At 36.7% G+C, this 10,966-nt stretch overlaps 1 protein-coding gene across 4 annotated transcripts; it reads right to left on the bottom strand.

Annotated features, from left to right (window-relative positions):
• Positions 1–3,738: 3,738 nt before the first annotated feature.
• LOC148782313 (protein MEI2-like 5) lies at positions 3,739–8,049 on the bottom strand. 4 transcript variants are annotated; one of them, XM_088863719.1, is made up of 5 exons: positions 7,336–8,049; positions 7,089–7,202; positions 6,695–6,836; positions 5,493–5,586; positions 3,971–4,060 (listed from the first exon to the last, which is right to left on the bottom strand). In XM_088863719.1, the coding sequence occupies exons 1-5, from the start codon at positions 7,878–7,880 to the stop codon at positions 4,056–4,058; spliced, it is 900 nt and encodes a 299-aa protein (XP_088719845.1). In that variant the 5' UTR covers positions 7,881–8,049; the 3' UTR covers positions 3,971–4,055. The 4 variants fall into 4 exon arrangements, with proteins under 4 accessions (XP_088719846.1, XP_088719845.1, XP_088719843.1 ...); XM_088863720.1 differs by lacking the exon at positions 5,493–5,586 and having other exon boundaries at positions 3,739–4,060; XM_088863717.1 differs by lacking the exon at positions 3,971–4,060 and having other exon boundaries at positions 5,164–5,586.
• Positions 8,050–10,966: the final 2,917 nt, after the last annotated feature.

Here is a 10,966-nt window from a genome sequence, read left to right as displayed (position 1 = left end):
AGGTTTTAGGCAAAAGAAGGGCAATGCCTATGAGGAAATCTTTTCTCCCTTAATGAAATTGTTTTCTCCCTTAATGAAATTGTCGTGGTGTAATCCTGGTTGCAAGCTTAAATCTAAAAACTAAGCAATTAGATATCAAAATTGTCTTTTTCCATAATTTAGAGGAAGAGATTTATAGGGAGCAGCCAAAAGGGTCAAGATGAAACGAAAAAAGCACATGGTTTGCAAGATGAAGAACAACCTATGCGGGTGAAACCATACTTAGCAAGTCGGGGAATAATAATATGTTGGCGAACCAAAGCATCGGTAATAAATCAATTTTATTGCAAAAAGTGGGAGAAAAATTTTGGATAAAAAATACGGCCACTAAAAGAAAGGTAAGTTATAGAATCGTGAATAATTCGGATATGGCTAAAAAAAAAAGCAAAAGAATCAGATATGTAAAGATGATATAATATAGGATTGTGGTTTATAGTTATTGTATCAATACATTAAAGGCATTGAACAAGACTTTTACGGCCTTACCTAGTGTCATTAGAATAAGACTTGACAATTTATTATCTAAACTTTCAATAAATCCAACAACAATCACTTTGTTGTCACAATATAAAACTATTATTGATTTATTGAGAGCATAAAATAAAACAACAATAATAATATTAAACACAAAAACAACAAAAATTCTCTCTCTTGGTCTTTATAGAGATGCTAAGGGTTTAAAAAAAAAAAAAAAAAAAAAAAATTTCTTGGGTTACTCTTCTTCTAACTCTACTTATTATTTTGAGATATACAATTGTTTTGATACCTTGTTTTGGGGAAAAATAGTGTTTCTATTTTTTCATACACTTTTTTTAAGGGAACTTATTGGTGAAGTTTTGAAAGAATTTTTTGCTGAATAAATATTCTTAATTTTCTTCCACTATTAATGTACTTTTCTTTAAACCAAAATCCAATAATATTAAGTTAATGAAGAAATAAAGTTATGGGGAAGACATTATTCTGAAAAGTTTTTTTGAAGAAAAAAGTGAAATACGGATATATATCGGTTCCATTAAAAAAAATGTGATTTTTTGAAGATCTTTTGAAAAACTCCAAGTTGTCAACCTATTTCAGAAAATTGAAGATTTTTTTTAAAAAATTGTATTTTAAACGGAGACTTGCTAACTATGGTTGAAATAGGCCCCAAAACAATAGTACAAGTAGTTCAATTATTTGATGTGGAGTCATGGGTATATGAGAAAAGCCTTAAACGACTGTGTTCGTCAAGAAGTTTTCTGACTTTGATTTTATCATCCTTTTACTATATTTTGATTATCAGTCAACCACCAACAAGGTTAATAGGTTGAAGCAAGAGTTGATAGTCAACATATTATCAACAAAGTTAATAGGTTGAAGCAAGAATTGAGCAATACCTTCCATGAAGAACTTAAGACTAGCTCAATAAATCTTGGGTATGAAGAACTCTCTTGACAAGAAGGCTGGGAAGCCATATTTTCACAAGAAAGATACATGAGAAAGCGCTCAAAAGGTTGGATATGAACAAAGTAAAACCTATTGGTTCCGCAATTGGTAGCCACTTCAAATTAAATGCGAAGCAAAATGCCAAGCAAAAGCTCGTTAAATGAGAAGGAGAATGAAGGAATGAAGTATCCTATGGATGGGTCTAGAAAAATTGATATACACCGTGACATGCATGCATCCACATATTGCATACACCATTCGTGTAATAAGCAAATTCATTACAAGTGTTGGCAAAGAATTTTGGGCTGCAATCAAGTGGATTCAGATATCTTATAAGAACATCAAACGTGTGTTTGAGCTTTAGGAAGGTAAAACTTGTTTTATAAAGGTACATAGATATAGACATGCTGGAGATATAGATTCTTGGAAGTCATCCTAGGGATACATGTTCACTTTTGAAGAGGAGTTGTATCATGGAAATCCAAGCTACAAATGTTTGTATATTGCAGTCATAAAAGCCTCTAAGAAAATGATGTGGATGAAGAAACTCCTCCAAGAGTTAGGCTTGAAGCAAGACATATATATATATATATATATATATATATATAGTCCAATGTGGCAATCAAAGTGTTATCCACTTGAGTAATAACAATTTGCTTCCATTGAAAGACGAAGCAAATTGATGTGAGTTACTATTAGATTAGGAATATACTAGGGACGAAGTTGTTGTTGGTTAGGCCTCAATCTCGACAGACCAGGAACGGATTCGTCCTGGGTTTAGGGACCATCCCTCAAAAAACTGTGTGCGAAGGTAACCAACGGTGAGGGAGATTTTGTGTGACAGGTGATTCAGGTACTTATCTCGCTGCGGTTTGGGTTTGTGGACACGTCCGGGCTCTCAGGATCCCTCTTAGATTAGACTCTAAAGCTCCCCTGCCTCTCGGCTCGATCCGATGTTGATTTCCTTGATTCATGTTGGGCCTTATTAAACACACACATATGTAAGATGGCTAAATGAGGGTTCATTAACTTTGGCTTGTCTTTGAAGAGCGGTCTCGATGGGTATGGAAGGGGGGACGGGCAGTAAAGATTGGCCAAGAGAGGGAGAAACGAAAAACAAGATATGAAATAAAAGTCGATAGTTATGAAAAGGGGAAAATGAAGTCATTGGGCAATTTGACAGCCTTCCAACGCCACCTCCCCTAAGAGGCATCTACGGTGGCATGAGATGACATCGTATCGAAGTTCATATGCCCCAGAAGATGCTTTGAGGATCGAATACTGTGGAGCAAGCCCAAGCAGGATGGCCCTCAGCAGAGCCTCCTCAGAAGAAGAGAAAAGATCTACCCTAAAAGTTCCTCTTATGGTGATTACCCCGAAGGGAGCTTAACCAAGAGTGACCACCATGAGAAGCGACGAACCGGAAAAAGAGACGGGAAGAAGAAAAGAAAATCCCTCGAAAACCCTTCTTTTGGTGATTACCCCGAATGGACCTTAGAGCAACCATCGCGAGAAACGATGAATAAAAGAGGAGAGGAAAGGAGGAGAAGAAAGATAAAGAAAGCAAGGAAAAAACGAGGGAATAAGCAGTGATTAAGAGTCTTGAAAGCAAACATTTAAAGAGAAGTGAGAGTAAGGAATCTTGAGAGAAAGATGCGAGTTTAAGAGTGAGAGGGTTTGAGATTATAAAGGAGTTGAGAGTTTGAAAGAAGATTTGATATTAAGAGCGATCAAGAGAGCTCATTACAAATGACTTGAGTTTCTTATATAGAGTAACCACAAAGCAAGGGTGGATTGTTAAAAAACAACAAAACTTGTCAAAAAATACACATTTTATGAATTAAAATATTATTCCCATTTTTCGATCAAATGACCAAAATGCCCTTCAATACTTTTCAACAAATGACAAAAGCATCCCGGGTCTCTTGCCATTGCTAAGCATAAGGACCTTTTTCAAATGTCTACGGTGGTAATTCGAGTGATCAAACGTTGTAGTATTGATGCTTTAACCATTACGCACGCTTTAATACCCTTTGATTATCTTGAAACAGATTTTCAAGAATAACCCAAAATACGACCAAGTTCCATAAACTTGTGATTCTTCGACCACCAATCCAGCACGATTTGTGATGTTCCGAGTTTTCATTTTGATCATAAATTGAAGAGGACACTATCATTTTGTGATAAATTTCGTTCATTTTAGTATCGGTTTGAGCACGTACCAATTTTGAAAAGTCACTAGAAAATGAGATTCCGACAACCAAAAAAATATGCCATCTTCGACCTCAAAATTCAATGTCATTTGGCTCCTGATCGTACCCAAAAATTATATCAAACTGTAGCTCTCGCAACAGATTTATACTTGCGACGATCCGACATTAGGATCTTGAGCTACGGCCTCTCAAAGAATCGAATGTTCTTTTTAAAATCTGAATTTTCATATTTCGAGCCTATCTTCTCTCTAAGAATTCTCTCGTTGCGGGCCATACATGACGCGTGCCATACGCCAAAACGAACGTATCGTTGAGATCTAGGACATGTCTGAATTTGAGCTTAATTGGATCCAAAATGAGCAAGTTACGAGCACTTGAAAATCATCCTGAAATAAGAAAACACAGTTTTTAGAAATGGAAATTGGTTCACCGAGGCTACACCGCAATAGTGAAAGTCCACCCTTTATGATAAGTTAGACTTGGAATGGTTCCAGAATGTCCGATTGAGCCGAAATTTAGTACCTGGACGTTTTTCAATATTCCGAATCTAATAGTGGTAATCTACTACTATTTTGAGACCCAAAAAAGAGGGCTATAGTTATAGGGTCCATTTTCAGCATGATGGAAAATGGATTTGAAAACCAAGTTTAATCATGATCAACTCAAAACTTTTCAAAATGCGACAAAACTTTACAGACGTTCTCAAAGGTATCCAAAACTATCCTCTCGTGCAATTGGAGGTCATTCTGATACTTCTTCAAAAGTCGCCCAATATTAGGCCTATTGCTACAGTGTTCTCGGGATCTGGCGGTGTCTTGGGCACCGACATGACCAGGTCACTATTGGCTCTCTTCTTATTCGCTCTGGGAATACAAATACATCAAAATTAACATATAGCACGGAGTCGACCACAAATGTTACCAAACAAAAAAAAGCATTAAGATTTTCTTTTGGATGACCAAAGCAAAAAGTTCCAAAACCTTTGCTTTGAAAAACCTTTTACTACAAAACCTACCATTATCTATAGAGAGTTTTTCCAAGATTTCTAATATAGGGGGTGGCATTCCACCCTTTTTTCTCTCAAAAAAAATAACTGACCCTCATTTTTACCTCTCAATAAAGGTGAGGAGATCCACCCCTTGGTTCAATTTCTCTTTTACTGGATGAATCAAATCATTCTCGAGTCATATGGATCTATGATCCCAAAAATAGCAAAATATATATTTTGAAATAGAAAAAAATAAAAAAGAGGGTTTAGGGGGGAAAATCAAGCCAAGACCCGCACCATTCTAAAACTAGTTACCTACCAACTAATTTCGAATCCAAATTAACACCTCGATCAAAAATTGCCAAGTTTTTCAAACATTGATTTTGACTAAACCATAAAAAAAAATCCACTAACCCATGTTACTTGAATGGGATCGAAATTCTAATGACTAAACCATAATAAAGAATTCAACCATTAAAGGAAAGAAAACGCACCAAAACATCATGAAAGGGTCTAAAAATTGCAACCAGACATCGAATGCTACATCGGATACAACAGACAGAAGAATAAAAGAAAAAACAAAAAAAAAATCGACAATTCAAAAGTACCTAGAACCCTAGTTAGTTTCGCCAACTCGAGTGATTCTAAATCAGCCCGACAATATTTAAGAACATGTTTCACAACCAAATCGCTTGGTCCCAAGGCACAATGGCTAGCGGATCAGGATTACAACACAGTTAAAGTATTTCATTACAATTATTACTCGTAACAATGAGAAGGGGGGGCTCTTCGTATTCCAAGTGGAGTGGGAAAGGAAAGTGAAGCCACACCGTCTCTTGGAGGAGAGAAAATAACAGGGAGGAACTCATCCGTCTCGCATTGGAAATTCGAGTTACGAAAATGCCCCTCCAATGCGCTCTTACCCTGGAGCCACACAAGTAACCGCGTCAGGGGCAACACAGGAACATGGAAGTGTGGAGTCAAAATAGAAGCGCGATGAACATGTGACGGAATTTGCATGCAATGTGCATTTCATGTAGAGTGGCAAGTGCAGCCCCCACGGGCCAGTAAATTAGGGCTGGCAACAGGTCGGGTCGAGTCAGCCGTGTACCAGACCCGATGAGTATTTGAGTTCAGGTTTTTGGACCCAGCCCAACCTTTCAAGCCCAAAATTTGGACCTATATCAGGACCTGGGGCCGGGTCTAACCATCGGTCCTAAAGCCTGGTTGGGTCTATTATAGCACGCCCTTTTTGTTTTATTTAGGAAAATTGTTTCATGCAAGCTAGACCGTATAACTATATATGTCGACGAAAAAGCGTAAAGCATCCATTTTTAGTGTTTCATCTAAGAACAATAGAAACTGACCGTCCAAATGTTTTTTTACTAGAATTATTATTTCTAAGTTTTAAAATTTACTAATTTTTTTGAAATTTAGATATTCATGTTAGAGATTATATGTCCTTAAAAATTAAATCCAAAAATATATCTAAAAAATAGATTTATTAATAGAAACCGGGTCGTTTCGTTACCATCATATAACCTATTGCACAACATTCATGAATACTCTCATTCCTTTATTGTTCTATGTAATAATTGAAATTTTCTAAGAAACAAGCATATTGGCAACATTTGCAAATGCCCATATTACTCAGGCCTACCCAAACCCATATAGTACCCGGCTTATTCAGCTCCAGGTTTTGAACACATACCCAGACCCAAGGTCAGGTCTACCCATTAGGTCCCGGGTTTGGTTCCCTACCGTCCAGACCGAGCCCTAGGCTGGCCCGGCCCTGAAACGGCCGAATAAGTCTTGGCCCAATAAGACAAAAAGGCATGACCGGCCTGTTAAGCCTGCCCTGGCCAGCCTTTCAGAAAGTGATGGCTTGGACTTGGCCCGACCATAGGTTTGTGGCCCAGGCCCATAGTTTTAGGGCCCAAAGAAAGATGCAGCATATGAGTCAGAAATTACACATTAAGCACAAGAGATGAATCAATTTCTCACCCAGGAGTGAGAGAGAGAGTTGGGGTACCTGAATTTTAGCAAAGCTGATTTCGCAAATCTTCCTGGATGAGAGAAGCTTCCATTGTCGTTTGTGGAAAGAAACATTCAATCTTTGAGCGGCTTTCACACTCGTTAGATTAACAAATGCGTAGCCCAGATTGCACTTGTTCCTGCACACAACCAAACTTTCTGTCAAAATAGAGACAGACAGAGCATGTTACTGCATCTGTGCATCTGTTCATTTAACAAATGAAAAATAAGCTCGACTCGGACGAGTTATGACTCGCTTCTACCAAGGCCCGAGTAACTTAATCGAGTCGATTTTTGTAAATAACAGAAGAGTGAGATTGTTCTCAAAATTTTGGTCTAATACAAAGATTACAAAGAGAGTGAGAGATAGAGGGAGAGAGAGAGGCACTCACTTGAAATCCATTGGCAGATAGACAAAGTCATATTCAGAGCGACAGTCTTCATCTTCAAACCTCTCATTCATTTGCATGCAGTGCTCGTCCAGCATATTCAGCAACATCTTCCTACTGCCAAAATTCAAAATTAAGACAAAAAAACAAAAAAATCATTAGAGAGAAAGAAACCCAGATTTTCAACATGAAAATTACACCAGAACTCAGCCATTAAAGCATAAGAAAAAAATAAAAGACCGGCAATTACCTGATTTTATTGGGGATATTCTTTATCATCACGGTCGTTTTCTGAGCTTCTTCTTCCTTGAATTCAAATTTATCAGAAACAATCCCAACAAATTTTTCATCAGACCTCACCTTGGGCCTCCATGTCATTCCTTTAACCCCATTAAACCCATTCCTGGAACCCCCTGGAAAAGCACTAATTTTCTTCTTCAATAAATCACTGCCTCTGATTCCACTCCCAATTCTGCCATTATTCATTGTCTTCCATTCAAACTTCTGGGTCTGGGCTCGAACCGTGTTATCAGTTTGAAAAGGAGTAATAGAGGTTGCGTTAGAGCCATCGACGCGAGATTTGAAGGTTGGATTAAAGAAAAGAGGGTTGCAGAAGGAGAAGGAACAGTCATTGTACATCGAGGGAGGTTGCATTCGAATACTGGGAAAAACCTCATACTTTTCGAAAGAAGAACAGTAATGAGAAGAGAGTGATGGAATTGGAGGATGGATGAGAAGGGGTTGCTGGTTTTTTAAGATTGCGGGTCTGAATTCTCGGGCGTATGGATTCAGCATTTCTCTCTCAGAGATAACAGTTCTAGAGAGAGAGAGTGTGAAGGATGCAGCTTCTTCTTGTAAAAGAGGAGAGAAAAAATATATAACCAGATTGAGAGAAAGAGAGAGAAGATATATAATGAGGCAGAGATTAACGAGCCCAATCACTTGCTCCCTAAATAACGATTGCATGAATACACGAATGTCGGTTAGCGGGGGAATTTGAAGAGCGAAAGCGATTCACATGCTTACCAAAAATACCCCTCATTAGTTTTTCTGTTTTTAAATCGGATCGATGGGCGGATCGTTCATCCATACATCTATGTCAGATCACTTTCTCAATCGGTAATCTACTTCAGGTGTGGATCAATTTGAATTGATGAATAAGGTTGACATTATAGATCGTAAAATTAAGGTGCACCTTTAAAATCCCTGAGAAAGATTCTTTTTATGTTGAAAAAATATCTAATTAATCATCGATTTACCAAGGTATATAGGTGAGAGAAAAAAAATTATTTCAAATCTTATAAATAATATATCTTGCATCACATTACCTAAAGGCAAAAGTTTATATAGAGTCGAGGCTCTAAACAATCAAATTAGAGCCCACCTCAAAAATTTTAGTAGAAGAGGTTGTTTTGATGCTCAAATATCCTCAAATTGTTCATCTCCACATCAAGATGCATGGACATGAGAAAAATGGATATCAAGTATTGGAAATACCGCAACTTGTAATGCATTTCTTTACCGTCAATTTTCAAGTTTTCATAGATATGCTCGATCTACACTATTTTTTATGCTTTAAATTTTATAACTAAAGATAAAAATATATTTTAATGCTATCACAAATATTTCTAGTATTGAAACCACATTCCCGATACTATTTGAAGGTGCGTTTTACTTTGATTGTTTAGAGCATAAACTCTATACAAACCACACCCTTATCTAAACTGTTAATTTTCAAGATTTTCATGCTTTTAGAGATCTGGTTTATTTGAATACTTTTTTTAGTTTAAAACTTTATAATTATTGATAAAAAAAAAAGTTTGAAGGTGCACTTAATTTGATTATTTGAGGTTGCACCATTATGAAAACTAAACACCTAAAAAATATTAAATTTTAAATAAAAAATAAAATAATTTGGGTTTATTGTGTGGAGATTTAAGGGACCTAAAAAATCACTAGACAAGCTTTAAAAAAACAAAAATAAATATATATGGGGATTTTAAGGGGAGAAATGGACCCATTCTATCTCATAACCATTCAGTTTGAACCAATTCCCTTCCAGATTGACAATCTAGATAAAAAAATCGTCAGGCTTAAAGGCTTTAAAATACAGAGTCCTGGCATAAGATGTAACAATTTGGAACCTATTCTCCCAACAAAAGGGTGAAAGAAGGAAATTTTTGTCAAAAGTCTTTAATACTCAACATATATTTGTTTCCTTTTTTTAGTCACATTTCATGCTTTCTTATGTCCCGCCTTATAAATTCCTACTTTAACTTGTATTTTATTTTATTTTTTTATCAATTTTTTTAATGATCGATTTGAACCAATCCAAACCCTACCTGATTCACGATCCAACTATCAATTCCATATTTAAAGCACCTAGGTGCTACAAGAGAAATATCCAAGATAAGCTCCCATGCTCTTTAGAAAAGATCTTTATCCTAAAAACACACCTCAAAGAGATATTCAAATATACTAATAAACTCAAGTGCACTTAGAATGAAAGTAATGGTGGCAATGTGCTGGATGGTCTGCCTTGGCCTAGTCAGCCCGGCCCTAATCGATTAGGGCTCGGTCCATAAAATGTGGCCTGAGGGCCAGGCAATCACATCTTGAGGAATTGGGTTGGGCTTGGACCAAAGTCACCCCAGTTTGACATGATCCTCTTTTTTATTGTTTTCTTCTTTTGTTTTTGTTTTTGTTTTTATTTTTATTTTGTTGGCCTAGTAGGGCCAGAGCCTTTGTGAACTAAGCGCAGGCTAAGGCTAAGAGCAGCCTGGCCCAGACCTAGCCCATTGCCACTCCTAGAAGGTAACCACCCAACAATCAGCCTAGTAAGAACTCAAATCTCATTCTTTCAAAAAATAATTAATGATTTTCTAGTTGATCAAACTTCTAACATAAAATGTTTATATAAGGTGTCAGTTTTGTGTTATTGAAGAATGGTGTACCTCAAAAATAAGTTGACGTTCAGACATTGGAAAACTTTTCAATTAATCATCTTGACTTCAAGATGTATGGATATGAAGAGAAAAAATATTTAAATCCTAAAAATAGTGTATCTTGTATCATACTATTTGAAATATTTATTTTCAAAATTTTCAAATATTTATCGATTTGCTTGATCTATATTATTTTTAAAGTTATAAATTTAATGGCAAATTATGAAAATTGATTTTCAAGCCATCATAAAACTTTCAACACCAAAACTACATCTCCACGTAAAATTAGATGTGTGCTTTACTTCTACAATATAAAGAAGACAACATATATTTCAATAAATCCATGTCAATAATAGAGAGTAAATAAACAGTATACTCCCGAGTAAATATACAATATGCTCCCAAGGGAACATACTAGATGCTGATCTTACTTCTTCCGAAGTAACGGGCCATGAGAATAATTCTTACCAATTTTTAGGGTCAATTTAGCCAGAGATTAGCTATCCACATAAACACGTAATATCGGATAGGGATAATTGTCACAGTATTCAGGGGCAATTTGGTCAGTGATAAGATGTCCATTAAATACATTTGCAATGATGAGAGGATTTAGGGTTTATGAGGCGCATTAAGTGATACCAGACAAACCAATCGTCCGGTGGCGGCGGGGATGAGATTTTCCTTCTCCTTTTCGACGGCGACGATTCACTGTACTCGCATGTTGCCATCGCCGCTTCCCGACGTGCCCCTGATTTCCCCAAAAAAAGAAAATCAGTAGTCTAGGGGTATTTTCGTCATTACTCATCAACTCAGCCCTCGGGGTAAAACAGTTCTTTCTTCCGTCCCCCGACGCTTGTTTCGCAAACTCGAAGCCTGTTAGTCGTTATTCTCTCTTTCTCATGTTTCACTTAAGAAGGGTTGTGATGGACCCGGCCC

Source organism: Amborella trichopoda, chromosome 4 (genome assembly GCF_054954075.1).
Source record: "Amborella trichopoda isolate Santa Cruz 75 chromosome 4, AtrichopodaSantaCruz75HAP2 v2.0, whole genome shotgun sequence".
NCBI lineage: Eukaryota > Viridiplantae > Streptophyta > Magnoliopsida > Amborellales > Amborellaceae > Amborella > Amborella trichopoda.
This window is presented reverse-complemented; position numbering and strand designations above follow the sequence as displayed.

What these genes read in the sequence shown, in the direction of transcription:
- LOC148782313 (XM_088863717.1), bottom strand. Translation starts at nt 7,880, where the DNA reads ATGCTGAATCCATACGCCCGAGAATTCAGACCCGCAATCTTAAAAAAC. An exon ending in AATATCCCCAATAAAATCAG is followed by an intron (nt 7,203 to 7,335) that starts GTAATTGCCGGT and finishes GAATTTTGGCAG; the next exon opens with TAGGAAGATGTTGCTGAATA. An exon ending in TCAGCTTTGCTAAAATTCAG is followed by an intron (nt 5,587 to 6,694) that starts GTACCCCAACTC and finishes GTGTGGCTCCAG; the next exon opens with GGTAAGAGCGCATTGGAGGG.